Raw genomic sequence first — 16,334 nt, forward strand, 5'->3', positions numbered from 1 at the left:
CCAGACGAACTGGAGACAGGAGATGAACAAGTCAGCGTCTCCGTAGCTGACAAATCGGACTTAGAAGACCAGTTGATTACTCCAGGTCAATGAACCATGAGTACTGATGTCGACGCCCCGAAAAAACACAAGGCTCCGGTAACACCTTCACCTTCGGGTCTGAGTCGACACCGTGATAATGCTTCAGAAGCCCTGCCTCCGGGCCCGGCTCCGAAAAGCCACTAAGCCTTCAGGCGGCTCTGGATCGAGCCATCCACATCACAGTGCCGAATAACCGTTTTCAGCACCGAAACATAAGCCCAAGGTACCGTCAACTCCTGACTCTTCGGCACCAAAACCAAAGATACCAGAATCTTCGGCAGTGAAGCAAATTTCATCCAAAACTTTGGATTCGAAACAGCCGAAATCTTCAGTCTCAAAAATGCCACCTAAGCAGAAGGACACAAACTCCTCCTAAAGCTAAGGAAGATAGGCCAAAACACCACTCGGAGCCCAAGTCCTCAGCGCCGAAAAAAGACCGTGGACCCAAGGAACTTTTCCATCCGGATCCACCAGATACTAAGCAAATGACACTCATATTGGCCCCATTACGGAACAAGTCACCTCTATACCACCTAGAAAGAGGAAATTGGACATCTCAAACTCCTGAGATACCCTCAAAGAAAAGACTCTGCCACCTCACCTATGAGGCCTTTTTCTCCACCTCCACAGCTTGCCGCCATTATACTTTCTCCGGCGCACTCTCCAGTACCTCCTCTATCACCTGCAACACAAGATGATGATGATGATGAGGAGGATTTAGCAGGTGGAGATGAAGACATAGACCCACCACATCGTGATACAGATATTGATGACACCCACAGTATTCCACATCATGACTCTTGGAAAGATTATAATGTCCCAGATGTACCTGAGCCAGATTTATACCCCTCGAGACCATTGCCTCCAGGTGACAACATGGGGTTTGTGCAACTAATAAATAGAGCTGCACAAATACCATGGGGTTCAACTCCATTCAGACCCCCAGGAAGATGATTTTTTATTAGAGACATTCTCACAGCCTCAAAAAAACACAAACATTCTCCCTATGCTCAAAGGGATGATTAAACATGCCCCTGAGGTTTTTGAAGACCCTGTCAGAGCTAGGGTACTCAATCCTAGGATTGAGAAAAAAATACAAACCAGCTCCAAGTGATCCACCTTACGTTAAAGGTCGACTTCCTCTGAACTTATTGGTACTGGCAAATGCCCGTAAACTGGCAAATTCCCAAACCACAGGTGATGCACCTCCGCCGGACAAAGAGTTTAAACTAATAGACGCATCAGATAAAAGAGTTGCGTCCCAGGCGGCAAACTTCTGACGTATCGTCAACTCACAAGCCTTACTAGCAAGGTATGACGGGGCTCTCTACGATGAGCTTGAAAAGCTCATGCAGCATCTTCCAGACCAATATAAGACCAAGGCAAACAATCTTATACAAGAGGGAAAATTAATTACAAATACCTCAATTAAATGTGCCCTGGATGCAGCAGATACAGCGTCTCGCACAATTAATCCAAGTGTATTACTACGCAGACATGCGTGGCTATGCATATCTGGTTTTAAACAAGAGGTACAGTCTACCATCCTCAATCAACCCTTGGATCAGGAACACTTATTTGGACCTACTGTGGACACATCTTTAGAAAAGATGAAAAAGGACACAGAAACAGCCAAATCTATGGGGGCTCTACAAGCAAATACTAGTAGGTGTATTTCGTCCCTCTTCTTATAGGGGTGCCTCCAAAACAACTGGCACAGAAAACACCTCTTCAACATACAAAAGCCCCACTCAAACTTCCCCTAGCAGAGGATATTTTAGAGGGACTTACTGAGGCAATAGCAACAGGGGCAGAGGACGTGCTTCTAACACCTGCAACTCCCCCACCACAAAGCAGTGACTTCCCTCCACTCCCCCCAGATCACTCCACTCCGGTCAGGGGAAGACCATCGCAGTTCCTACCTGTCTGGAATTCCATCACCACAGACTAGTGGGTTAGACAAATTATCCAGTATGGTTACTGCCTGGAACTTACTTCTTACCCCACCCTTGTGGACGCTTGATGTCAGCGACGGACCCTCACCTCACCTCACCTCATTTGCATGTGGTGTTTGGGGGAAGATCACGGCTCCACTGATTGCGAGGCGTGCCAACAGTTGAAGCCGAAGTCGCGGCGGGAGCGTCGGATGAAACTTCTCTTGGCTCGCATGGCCAGATCAGCTTTGTCGCCTCGATCAGCTCAGCGGAAGGTTTTCGAAGCCGCTGTCGTCGTTGTCGTCCTCATCCTTCTCCTAAGACGCAAGAGCGTCGCTCACCTGTGGTGAGTGTCGCAGTTTGTCCCCGAGGGCTGGTTTCCAGCCTGTTGGGGGCATGGGCTCTCCGCGGGTGATGTGGCCCCGCATATCATCCCCCTATCCACCGTTTCACAGTTAGGGGGCATCGAGAGCCCAGATGGAGACATATGTGGCAGTTTTGCAGGAATCAATGGCTTCTCCTACTCCTCCTTCCCCTCCTGGGACGTCAGCGGATCCCTTGCAGTGTGTGGGGCCCTCCGTGGCGTCGCCGGCGAAAACGGACTTTGGTCCAGGTTCGGAGGATGTGGTGCCGTTGGGGTGCGGCCCTTCGGCGTTCCCTCCTTTGCACCACAGTGTCTCTGCTTTGCCGCAAACTCCTGCGAGGGTCCCTGTGGTGTCGCGGGAGGTCGCCAGGGCTCGGGTCGCATCCCTGAGCCCCTCTCAGCCCTATGGACAGGCAGCAAGCTTGTCTCAGGCCGAGGTGACGCCGCTATGGCGCCGGCGGCTGCTGGCCCTGGCGGCACCACAGGGTTTGGCAGACCCCCCTTGTCCCATCATGGGTCGAGGCTGGCGGGGGAATCTGCGTCCCTCCTCGGGCCCCGCTTGTCCCTCCATGCAGGCGGCTGCCTCTTCGGAGGTAGAGTCGGCGGTCGAGTCGGCCTTGGCGCCACTGGGGCCGGAGGGCCCCTCTCACCCCCTCATGGGTAAAGTCTGGCGGGGGTCTCCTTGTTGCTCCCCAGGTCCCTCTCGTCCCTCCACGCAGGCGGCTGCCTCGTCGGAGGTCGAGTTGGCGCAGTTCTGGCGCCGTCCCTTAGCCGCCTCAACTCCGGCCCACCCCCGGTCTCCTGTGCCGTGTGATGTGGCAGAGGCCTGCCCGGCGTCTCCTCTGGCGCTGGTCGACGACGTCCTGCCACAGGTCCCCCACTCATCGGCCCCTCTTCCGGGCCTGGCGCTTCCCCACCCCGATTGGCCTAGGGGATGGCCGCCTTAGCTTGCAGCTGTCACCTACGGAGGAACTGCTTTTCCCACTGTGGGGCCCTACGGAGGTGGGTGCGGCCTTCGCTCACGTTGTTTCCATGGCTGAGGGGATTTTACGCATGGGAGATCCGGCTGCCCATTTCCCCGCGGATCATCTTCTGAGAGTTCTCCACCAGGGCTCTGGTGGTAGGGAGCTGCTGCTTCCCTTTGAGGGCTCGCTCCTTTCTTCTCTGGAGGGGACTTGGGGGCGTCCCGCCACGGGGGATCTGGTGCCCCATCACCTTCTGCACCGCCACCTTTCAGCACCGCGGGACCCGGTGTGTCTTTACCTCCATCCCTCTGCCAGAAACTGCCTTTCCCTCCCTGCCACCTCTGTTGTCTCCACCATCACGGGAGGCCCGCTGGCTGGACTCTTGGGGGCGGATTATGTTCGCCTCGACCAGTGCGGCTCTGCAGGCCCTTTATACTGTGTGTTAGCTAGGGCCACTTCTTGTGGGACTCGGCTGAGCCCCTTGGGTCTGCCGCTTCTCAGGAGGGTGCTGGTGTTGCGGCATCATGCGTTAGATGGACGAGAGCTGGCTACGTTTATGCTTCGCTCCGCTCTGGACATATCGGAGGTGCCTGGTCGTGCCATGACTTCTTCGATTGCCCTTCGCCGTCATGCTTGGCTTCGGGACAGTGTGTTCCCCGAAAACGTTTGGGAACGTCTGGTGGATCTTCCCTTCGATGGCACTCTGTTGTTCCATGCCCCTGCTGACCAGGCCATCCAGTGGTTCTTGGCAGGGTTTCGGCCTCCTTTTCCTCCTCCTTCTTTCTTCCTTCTTCCTCCTTCCTACCTCCTTCTTCATTCTCCCATTCTCCCATTCTCTCATTCTCAGTGACCTGTGCGTTCATCTGGTTTTTGGGAGTTGTTCTTTCTTTTGGGCGAGTTGCCCCAGTTGTGTGATCCGTGTGCATTCGAGTCCTCTTGTCAGGACTGTGGTTCTGTTGGCTGCTGGCTGGCCCCTTTTTGACTGTTTTTTTGCACTGAGTTCACTACACCCAGTTGGTCCTGAGATTAGGCCTTATGTTTTTTGGCTCTTGCGCTGCTTGACAAGCCTTCTGCTGGTTTTTTTTCTGCGGTTCTTTGTTGTCCTCTGCTGCGGAAGTTTCTTCCTAAGAGGGTTCCTAGGTCTTGGGACTTAACATACCCTATGTGGGGTAGTAGTAGCTGTTCTATAGCTTGTTCTGTGCTTCGGAGCTGTGGTCGCCTTCGGGCCTCTGCTCCTCGTGGCATTACAATAAGTTGCAAGTGCAATTCTCTTCTTGTGGGTGGACTCCTCCCTGAGGTGTGTCTGGGCCCTTCCTTCGCCTTCCTGCTCTGTCTTCGGCTGGCCCCGAGTCCATTGTCCTGTGGCTATGCTTGCCGGTGCCGGAGTGGTGTTCAAATGTGTCTTCTGGGCACGTTGGTGTGTCAGCCATTCTTGCTTGTCCACTTCTTTCATCGATCCCTACGCTCGGTTCTGCCCTGCTTCCCCCCCCCCCCCCTCCTCCCCCATTAGGGTGGCGAGGGATTTGTCCGTCCCCCCCCCCCCCCTCTTTCGGGAGTATACTGCTGGTTCTTCCTGGGTGACCCCGGGCTCCTTTTTGCTTCCGCCTGCTTATTGCTGTCGGCGCCGTACTGTCTGGTCCATTGCCTTCTGGCCGTGGTAGGCCCAGCTCCCTCTTCACGGGAGGCGTTCCCGGTGGAGGGGCTTGCCTTCTTTCTACCTAGTCTCCTTGGAGTCTCTAAGTTGCTCTTCTTCCTCTTCCTTACCTTGGCCTTGGATGGAGGTTCTGTTGCCTTGTATGGGCGTGGGGTGCTTCGGCCTCCTCTGCCTTGCTCTTGTTTTCCTCTGCTCAGTGTGAACGGGCTTCCTTTTCTTTTCTTCTTTTGTCTTCCCGCATCTCCCTTGGGGTCGGTGGTGTGATTGTGGGGTTCCCCTTGCCTGGCGGGACAGGACTCCACGCCCTGTGCTTTGGATTTGTCCCCTGTGGGACCCTCTGTTATGAACAATAAAGTGAGAGGAAAATCTGCCTAAATCTGATGGATCTATAGGCTCTAATAGAGTCCCAATTTTACACAAATAGTCATAAACCCACTAGACCAGCCCTAATCATAGCATCAAGGGAGACATAATTAGAAAAAGAATTTCATATTTATTTAGTTTTTTACAAATATCGATTCAAACAGCAATATGGACAATTTCTGCATTTACATAATAAATAATCAACTCAATCAACCCAAGTCCCACAAGTCCCTTCAGTCAATCAAGTCAAACCACACATACTCACACATTCTTCATTCACCCTTCTTGCACCACAGCCAAATTGCCAGTTGTTATAGATGAATCAGGTCCCGTAAGGTCTCAAAAAGGAATAAAGACAAGATGGAAAAACTGCGGAACAATCTTCAAGCGCCAACGCACGTTTCGGTGTTCGGCCTGGACTTGGGCCACACCTTCATCAGGGTACAAAGCGGAAGGGAGGGGGACGACAGCACAAATCTAGCAATTCAGATCAATAACTCTTGACGGGGATAGTAGCATAGTTAGTCAAAGTGGGGCATTCGGTTCGGTCAAGGGAACTTTATAGAGACCGTGGCGCTCACAAGCCGAGAGATAAAAGACATGCGTCTGAACTACCACGATGTTAGCGGGGCGTATTTTGCGGAAGCACCACCCCAAACGTCGGGACGCACCCCAGCGGCGGGCTGAGATTCGCCGGAAGTCTTAGTCGAAATCCAGAGATGGTATAAAATCTGGCTCTTTTATAGTTTCAGGAACTAAGTCCTACTGCCCAGTCCAGCGCTGATAGAGGTACGCACTTGGCGCTGATAAAAGTGAGTTCACGGGCATGGAGGCCAGCTAGGCCGGCGTCCGGCACGATGGAGCCAAACTGAAGACGATTGTGGGGTTCCCCTTGCCTGGCGGGACAGGACTCCACGCCCTGTCCTTTGGATTCGTACCCTGTGGGACCCTCTGTTTTGTCCAGGCTGGTGGGGTCCTCTCGCAGACCCTCCTCCTTCCCTGTGGGTATGGCTAGGGTATCTATTCTACGTTAAGGAATCTGTGGCTAGTAGTCTCTATCAGATGTAAGAGTTACTTACCTTCGATAACGATGTATCTGGTAGACGATTCTAGCCGCAAATTCCTTCACGGCCCGCCCTTTTTCCGTTCTCTGAGGACCTTTGGCTTGGTCTTCTGTGCTCACTTCCCGATGGGTGGCTATGTCTTCTGTGAGTGCGCTCTTTTGACGGGATGTTCGTCCTGTTTCTTGGTTCTTTCCTCCTCTTGGCACGTTGGGGGATGAGTTTATTGGTGCTTCTGCGCCCTTCTGCTCTGGTTGCTCCAGATTGGGGGCATTCCTTCAACCTCTTCCCTCCTCCCTTGTTACTAAGGGTTCTGGCCCCTCTGCTTCCTCTAGGTTGGGGTCCTCTGGCTGTGCCTCTGCCCCTTGTTCCTGGGGGGGCTTGTCACATCCTGTGTGGGGTTGTCTTCGGGCTTGTCGTTCCTGGTTTGTCTTGCACTGGTTCCCCTTCATTGTTCTTGGTTGCGGTGGTAGTCCTGCTACATGTTGTCATGACTTTTACATATGTTCTTTGTCCCCGGGGGAGGGCTGTCTACATACTGGCAGGCTGACTACTCCGGGCTGTGCTCTTTCTTCTTTCCCCTGCCTTTGTATACTGCAGTGTTGACACTGCTCCTTATGGTGGTGTTGTCACCATTTCTTTTTCCAATTTTTCTGCTCTTTCACACACTGTTCCCATACTCCCACGGTTTTTTCTGATGGCTCCGCGTTGTGGCGTGGAAAAGTTCCCCGAAGAAAACTGACATAGGCACGCCAGTGTTTGGACTTTTGTGACCTCGCTGACGTCACATATGCGGACGACGCCTGGGTGGAGTAGAGTGATGCCGTCCCCCCGGCGTGCAGGGATGCTGTGGCAAAAAAGATTCCGGATCCAGTCTTATGCCTGGGGATAATTCTACGTTTAGGAATCTGCGGTTAGAATCGTCTCTACCAGATACATTCTTACCAAAGGTAAGTAATTCGTACTACAGTTCCTCACATGGAAAGTAGCTATCCTTGTGGCCATCACATCTCTCAGAAGAGTAAGTGAACTCCAGGCATTAACCAAACGAGAACCATCTTACCTAAAGTAGTTTTGGCTTTCCACCTTAATCAGCCTGTTGAGCTCCCAGTATTCTTTCCTCAACCAGACTCAGTAGCTTAATAGGCTCTTCATATGCTTGAAGTCATAAGAGCTAGTCTTTACTTCATTGAAAGAACAAAAAGTTTCAGGAAAACTAAACTTTTCGTAGCTTTCTCACCACCACGTAAGGGCAATCCTATATCAAAAGCTGGAATTTCCAGGTGGATCTTTAAATGCATTCAAACATGCTACCAAAAAGCAAAGCGTACATTATTCATTCCCCCTAGAGCGCATTCCACACACAAGATAGGGTCATCCATGGGGATGTTTCCAAAGAATGCCATAGATGACATTTGCAAAGCCGTAACATGGTTTACACCGCACACTTTCACAAACCACTGTGTAGATGTGCAGGCAAAGCAACAAGCTAGTGTGGGCCAGGCTGTACTAAGAACACTTTTTAAAACTACTGCAACACATACAGGTAGCCACTGCTAACAGTTTAACTGCTGTATAGTCTGTGCAGAAGTATGCGATCTACAGCTCCTATGCCTCAAACGGAAAAGGCTACTTACCAGTATGCATCTGTTTTTGGCATGTAGAGCTGTAAATCCGCATACGCCCAACCGCCTCCCCAGACACCTATGTGTTGCTGTACTATCTTACTTGGATACATTACACATGGACATCTTTTCTAGTTCTAACTAACTCCATCTCCCTTTATGGCGAAAACAATCTGGAGATGCAGTTGATCCCCATGCGCATTACTAACCAATGGAGGAGTCGCCTATCTCTTGACTACAAAGACTTCTACAATAACAAAGTGCTAACATCTGAGCCCAACTCCAGATGGCGATCTATGCAAGAGTATGCGGATCTACAGCTCTCCATGCCAAGAACAGATGCGTGCTGGTAAGTAGCATTTTCCGGAAGATAGGGAGACCTACTTGAGCATTCGTGTCTACTCCTGCTTCACTCCCCCTGGGCTGTCCCTTCCAGTTGGGCACAGCAGCTGACTCCTATGGGCAGTTTCTTCCTGCGGGAGATATTTCACTCTCGACAGGCCAGGTATGCCGCAGTACCTAGGCTGTCCCACAGCTTTTCCACCAGTTCTTAACATGAGATGTCAGTAAGCTCTGGTTGACTAGCTGTCAGTGACACCAACCTAAATCTCCAGATTTCCTCTGCTACTCAGCAGAGTGCCACCTTAATGAGCAGTGAGAAATCCGGAACTAAGTGAGGAAGTTTCTGTCCCACTTTTATAATGATGGTGCAGGCAGGGATTGCTGATTAAAGTGCCAGTGTCCTGGACCTGGATTATAGCTATTCCCTCTGTAAGTATCTCTCCACTGCAGAACAACCAAATTCTTAATTTCAAGTGATGGTTTCCACAGGAGGTATCGAGGAAGGGAGTCTCAAACTGGAGCACTGAAAACGAGCACAGCCGTACATTAAAACCTTACGGCCATCCGTTGTTTGGGAGCAACACCGTGGGGAGAGAACTGGGCAGGCCATGCCTTGATGACTTGCTCAACACAGCATACCTCAATCTCCACTTCCCGATGTCCTCCATCAAGCAGAATGGTGGTGGTAACGAAGAGACAATTTAAAGACCTTTGCTAAAAATGCAGCAAAAAAATATAGCAGGCCAGTTTCCATCTTCTCACACATCGTGTACACACTTTTCGATACTGAACCCAAAGCTCAGGAATGCAGCAATACATTTTGCCTTTTATCTTGTGTCTTGATTTACGAGTTGCATTTCAAAATGGATCCCAATCAATCAATCAGAACATTTGTAAAGCGCACTACTTACCCGTGAGGGTTTCAAGGCGCTGGGGGAGGGAGGTGGGGGCGAATGCTGCTACTGCTTGAAAAGCCAGGTCTTGAGGAGTCTTCTGAAAGTCAGCAGGTCTGGGGTCTGCCGTAGGGGGATGGGCAGGGTGTTCCAGGTCTTGGCGGCGAGGTGGGTGAATGATCTGCCGCCGGAGGTCGCTCATTGGCTGCGGGGGACTGTGGCGAGGGCGAGGTTGTCGGAGCAAAGCTGGCGGTTGGGGGTGTAGAAGCGGAGTCGTCTGAGGCATGCTGGTCCGGTGTTGTGGAGTCCCTTTTGTTCGTGGGTGAGGAGCTTGAAGGCGAGTGGTGGGGAGAGCGAGTCATGAAGGAGGCCACAGATCACGCTGAAAGGCACTAGGAAAGGGCGAAAAGGGTACCAGCCCAAAGGCGTGACAAGTGGGGCGCCACAGAATGGAGTCTAGCAGCAGCATGAGCTCGGGGAGCAGCATACCCAGGGAGAAGAGAAGAAAGAGAGGCCACAGAAGGCACTCATGCAGCAGCACAGACAGCGAAGAAGGGCATAGCAGCTAGTGAGACCCAGACACAGCAGGCACCCAGAGGGGACATGCAGCCTTTAAGGCGGTGCCCGCAAAGGACCAGAGGGAAGACCCATGCAACTGATGGTGAGATACGCACAGCCTGCGATGGGAAGGGGGCACGCCAGGTGAGCACAGAACATGGTGTACAACCAAATTGTGGTGGCGCGCGCCATGAGGATGCAGAGCATATGCATAGGTTGGAATAGTGAGCACAGTGATCTCATCGACAGGGCAACCCATGGGGTCTGCACCATACTTGCCATCGCCAACAGTACCCCCAGCATGGTAGCTGTGGCAGGGGGCTGGAAGCCTAGGAGGCTTCCCTCCCACCCTCTCCCCTCTCATGGCCGAACCTCTATTACTGGCCGGGGCAGACACAGGATGTGGGACAAGGCAGCATGGTGATCCCTGGTACAGAGAAAGGGAGCTAGCAGTAGCAGCCAGCACAAACTTCAAACTGCTCAGACAAACAGCCAGCAGGCTGAGGAACCGCACGAGAAGGGGCGAAGCCAGGCGCCCAACAAGCAGAGACATACGATGCACGGGGTACAGACCCAACAGTGGCATGGTGGGGGCACTACTACACTGGGCTAATAGCAAACTGGCTAGCAGGTACACTAGATCGGACTGGCAAGCATGGTTCCCTTGGCCGTTAAAGCACAAATCTGGAGCAAGGAATTAATTGGTGCATTTTTATTGCTTGAAGCCAGGCACACAGGGCTGGATCTGGTGCCAGAGGACAAGAATGAGGAGAACATGAGGGAAAGGCGCAAGCCCAGGTCAAAGGGGTCCATTGAGAATTGGCTACCCTCTTTTCACACCTTGACATGCGTGTTTGTTGAGAAATTTCTCCGAGCGCAGCTGCCCTGTTGCTATATGAGCAGAAGATGCATGCAGCGCAAGTACCAGGGGGAGGCATGGCTAAAATACAATGAGAATGCAGACATGGCCAATCATGGACTGGGATCTCCAGGATTTAGTTGGATTTACTGAACATATGGTCGCTGCACAAGAAGTAGTGGAAACAAATGAGCATTCATTTCGTTCCTACGGGAGCAGTAGAGAGACTGAGAGGTACTAACAGGCCAGTAAGGACAAACAGTACACTTGGTAAACACGCATGGTCACAACCCGCGGTGTTCAAATGGGGATTGGCGTGCAAGTTCAGACACGCTTGCAGCAGCTGTGGGGGGGAACCCCTCGGCCAGCGGGTTTAGGAAGGGGAAAGGGAGTAGTGAGAAAAAGATCCCCCTTCAAAAAGCGACAGAGACCCCGCGGTAGAAGTTAGAGGGATGGGGTACTGGCCAACCACTTCTCCAGTTATTCCACGAGTACAGTAGGAAGGAAGTGACACACTTACCAGCAGATGGCTTTAGAGACTGCTTTATCATACCCTATGTGGGACCTGTAGAAAGGAGGCTCTGCAATAAACGTAAGTGTCACAGACCATACCTAAGTGGCAAGGTGGAAAGTAGCCAAATAGCTATAGCTGTGCCGCGTGGCCAGTCCATTTGACAAGTCACCGCTAAAAAGACTTCATTGTATCTCCACTAGGGGTGGTCCCAAAGAAGAAGCCGGGCCATTTCAGGCTCATTTACTACTTTTCCTACCGTGAGGGAGGGTTGGTCTATGACGGCTTAGAACAAACAGGCCTGGTGCTCGATATACTGTAATCACAGCCTAGGTCGCGGAAACAAAACAAAAAAAACATATCCGGATATTAGTAAAATGTACAGTAGAATTTATTATGGGCAGGACTGCATTTCTTCTCGAGGCATGCTTTACTGTGAATTAGGAACAGCAATGTCCCCTACATATTCAGCCGTCTAACATGGGTAAAATAACAGGCGTAGCAGGAAAGCACTGTGCAGAACCACAGTGTGGTGACACATGTCGACTCCGTTGACACCTGCAGTGCTGTGCATGTTGTAAGGAGTGAATTAATTTAACCTGTTCCGTGCTCCCAGCGGCCGACGGGAGGACTCTCTCCCTGGTGCTGCGAACAACCGTTGGCCTATGCAGCCCCACCCACCCTTCAGAACGCCTGCACCGCGCGGAATGTTAGCCGCGGAAAACGGGTTAATAGAAGGAACAATATTTGCCCATGCCGTTTGGAAGTTCGGTTGTATCAGAAGCTGAAGATTGTGAGATGCAGCTCGCCTCTTGCCAAACCCGTGTTTCAGCCCAGGTCAATAGAAAAGCAATACATCTTTTGAAGGTAGTAAAAAAGAAAAAATCCAATTGTTTTGTGGCTAGGGCTTCTGCTTTTTTTTCTAAAAACTTCTAAAAGTGACACTAAATGACTGTTGGACTACCTTATTGGACAAGGGCAGTGTTACCTAATGAGGTGGAGGCTAATATTATGCAAGGTGTCTTTATCCCTTCTCAGCTGTTCACCGGGAATGTTACACATTGACAACAGTCTTATTAACAAGTGTGTTTAAAAAGAAAAAAGGTGCGTCCAGCTCAATTTCTTGCTGCTCAGCTAACCATGAAAACTCAAGTTTGCCACTAGCTTCACAGGTGAAGTAGGGAGCAAAGTTACTTGAAGCTGCTAGAGGGCCTAGGCTTGCCAGGCGACACCACATATGCAATGGGTAGTGGAAGGACTACATAAGTTGGAAAAGCAAGTGAAAAGGGGAGGGCATGAATGATTATGGTATTTAAGGTTGTAGGGCAGAGAACGTGCCTCGAGAGGCAAAATTAGGAATAAAAAAAAAATTGTTGCTAAAAAACCAATTGCACAAAGTAAGATCCAAAACATTGAAGATGCTTCTTGTATACTTGCTTGCTAGTCACACACAAAGAAAGAGAAAGCTAAATCCGGTCTACCCTACTTATTATGAGCTGATATCATCTCCCTGATTTAGTTTGAATATTGGCGCTGGGTGAGTAGTAATAGACCTATTCCATTTTTTCTGTTAGAATAAATCTGCTGTGTAAGGCCAGACCACCCTTGAATCTAGTAGTTGAGATTTGTCCAGATTTTCAAACAAACATTTTATGAAGTTGCAATCCTGACTAAAAATAATCCTTGGCAATATTAACATTAAATTCATTGGTTACTTTATCTTATTACAAAATCTTACTTTCATTTTTTGAACAGGATGAAGAAAATATACCACTTTCTTGTCGCGAATCTGCAGAATACAAAGAACTTCTTGCCCTGAAGAGGCTTAGGAAGAAGAAGCTCCTACAGTTTAATGCAGAAGGTGGATTTGTGCATCACGTTGGCTTTAAGGTAAGATGCAAGTATTTTTCTGTGATCGCTTATTTAATGTTGATCACGTGGCTTGTAACTGATATTGTACTTGTTGACTTTTCTTTCCAGGTGTTTATATTATATACATTAACATCTGATGTATCAGGCCATTCTCTCACGGGGGATTAACATGTATAGTCTAAAGTGCTGACTAGTCCCGCTCACATGCGGGGACCCCGAGCTCTATATATATATATATATATATATGATAGATATATATATCTCCAGGAAGGCTTGCAAAGACACTTAAGAAAAAGAGACCGATTATGCAGCCTATTTACTTAGGCTACAACTGGCCAGGCTCTTCATCTTGAAGAGAAAAAAGGGGCCAGAGTAAGCACATTTCAGATAATTTTTGTGTCCATCAGTATAAATCTCTCACAAACCCTTTTTTTATGATGGAGATGAAAGGAGCAGGACAGAGCATTGTATTGTATTATATTGTAATTGCATTTATATAGCGCTTACTACCCCTGACGAGGCGTCAAAGCGCTTCTAGTGTTGAATTAGTATAGTGAAACATGCAAGTACATTTTAAGTGGTAGATAGGTTAGTCAGTTATTTGAATTTGGAATGATAGCAGAAGGATAGAGAAGTAGCCTCATAGGCTGCTCAAATGCCATCAAATGCCATCTCGTTTTGACCAGTGCCCAGCTTGTGGGAGACAGAAGGCCATTACAGACTCACATGAGGTCTGTATAATCGGTCTTCCAGAGGATCATGTTCCTGATTCTTGTCAACACTGCAGGAACTTTTCCAGACGTACCTTGAGAGACCGGAGATGATTTGCCTTCATGGGACTGCGGAGCACAGTAGGTTGCAATCTCAACCTGAAGGTGGGACCTCAGGGCATGGAGAGGGTAGAACCTCTACCAGGTCTCTGTTAAAAGCCTCTAGGGAGCGTTCCAAGAAGGAAAGGACTCAAAAACATCGATCCCGGTCGAGAACATCTACGTCCAGAGGAGGTACGGCGCCGACCTGTTCACCGTCGATTCCAGGTACGACGTCAAGCAAACGCCCAAGACCGACTTCAAAGCCTCCATCCAGGTCGCCTCGATGCATAGTGCTCGGAGATCTACGTCGAGGCGTACTTGGAGATCGACGTCGAGGCATACAAGATCAACGTCGAGACATCCTCTAAGTTTGATGTCGAGGCGCTCTGCAACGTTGAGACAACCTAGACATTCACCGTTGGCAAGCGTGTCAAAGCATTCGTCGTCGTCCAACTCTTTCAACATTGCCCAGGCTTGAGGAGACCTGGAAGAAGAGAAGGTGCATCTACTCCTCACCTGACTGAGTATTCCAGGACATATTCCCCTTCTTCGGAGCATCAACCTGCGCCTCCATATCGTCCTCCTCCTCCACTTCCACCACCTCCACCTAAGTCTCCTCCACCACCAGCTCTAGCAACGCCATGCACATCAAGGTGAAGATCGCGCCATCATTCCAAGTGCCATTGTTACAGCTGTCAACATACTTGGACTTCTTCTCATTGGTCTCATCACTGTCACCATAATCATTAACGACCAATATCATCTACATCTAATGGTTGTTTCTCTCCCACATTGACTGACTCTCCTCCTCCACGAATTTCACTGGTGGACAATGTCTCCACTTTTCAAGAGGTTCTAGTGAGGGGAGCCACAAAATGAAATATTCCTTTATCAGCTCCAACTCCAACATCTGTCATCTTTGGGACCCTACAACAGAGGTCTATAGCATGACCTTTGTTGCCAGGTATCCTTGAACCGGCCATGCAGGACTTAGTTCTTCCAGACCAGGCAGGAGTTATATCTGATAGGTCGACATCACACAATTGTGCTCATTATTTGCTCTTATCCACCAACTGGACCCCAGGCAAGTGGTGTCGGCTGTGTTCCTATATGATGCTAAAGCATTAAAGTCTATTGAAGGGAACTGTGTGCTGTCGTGACACACCCAGGGATACCAAAGAACATTGTCAGCTGGGTGCAAATTCTATACACCTCTTTCACCTCCTGGGTAAGAATGGGAGGTCTCCTATCTAAACTGTTCCATTTAGGCTGGGGCACCAGACCGGGATTCCCCTTGTCCCCAATGGCCCACACTCTCGCCACGGAACAACTGGCGTGTGCTATTCACCAGTACTTGGGAGAAGATGGCTTGTGCTCTGTCCACACAATTTGATAGTGCCTCTATATCCAGACAATATTGCACCTGTTTGACCCAGCCCAGAACTTGACCTGGTCATAAGTGAATTTACACTATTCCATACGATCCCAGGTGTGGCAATCAATTGGAATAAATCCACTAACACAGCGACACACCCCGAACTGCTAGAATTTTGGTTGTCCTGGACCACACAATACATAAAATATCGCTGGGTCAATCGCGACAGAGAGTGATACAAACAACTACGGTACTGCCATAATCTACATTTTCATTGGGGATTACTGCCACTATCACTAATAGGGCTAAGCACATTAATAATAATGGTTATTGGAACTTTCATAGATTTACATGCTTAAATCATTCCACGTCGTTGTGATGGGAGTCCCACAGTACCTTATACCAGCAATGCAATGTTAAACATAGACAACAAAGTCCCTAGTCAGTTTTGTAACATATATCCTCGTACTTTTTTAAAAAGAGACCAAACTTAGGTTTGAACTAATCAGAATGTCCTGCCCTCTAGAACGCTCCTGTGAGAAGCTCCTGTCCCTCAGATTTTCTACCGAGTGTCATGCTAGGGAGTCTCCACTGAGCTCTACTCAGTTATACCTGTTCTGAGCTACTCCAAGTAATTCCAAACCTTATTACATCAGAGATATCTTAATTCCAGTTTGTCTGTATTTCTTGACTGCAATTCTGGCTTGATCAGACAAAGAAAAGAGTCTTTTCAGAGCCTGTTTACCTGTGGTAAGAAAAGGCTTCATTCTGATGAGCCTCGTCAGGACTAGTAAGTAAGTAATCTTTATTGCTTGATTAATTAAAATTTTAGCAGTCTGTACAATAAAACACGTATATTTCACAATTTTATATTTCCTTAAAAGCAAGAACACTGTATTCTAAAACCAAGAGTTTAAACTGATTAAAAATACATATAATAAAATTGTATTAAACATCGTTAATTCAGGCAGAGTTTGAGTACGAGTTCCGAACTTACATCGTCACCTGGGCCCGTAGATCTAAATAGTTATTTGTTTGATCGTTACCCGCTAGTTTTAGTGTCTG

The 16,334-nt window shown here is 49.3% G+C and overlaps 1 protein-coding gene across 2 annotated transcripts in view; it reads left to right on the plus strand.

Moving 5' to 3' along the window:
- The window catches only part of ZZZ3 (zinc finger ZZ-type containing 3), a 557,158-nt gene that overhangs the window by 381,612 nt on the left and 159,212 nt on the right, over nucleotides 1-16,334 (plus strand). For both annotated transcript variants that reach the window (XM_078645214.1, XM_078645225.1), the window contains one exon: nucleotides 12,966-13,100. In XM_078645214.1, the coding sequence (XP_078501340.1) occupies nucleotides 12,966-13,100 (135 nt within the window). The remainder of the gene's footprint in view (nucleotides 1-12,965; nucleotides 13,101-16,334) is intronic.

The sequence above is a fragment of the Lissotriton helveticus genome, chromosome 1_1 (assembly GCF_964261635.1).
Source record: "Lissotriton helveticus chromosome 1_1, aLisHel1.1, whole genome shotgun sequence".
NCBI classification, from domain to species: domain Eukaryota; kingdom Metazoa; phylum Chordata; class Amphibia; order Caudata; family Salamandridae; genus Lissotriton; species Lissotriton helveticus.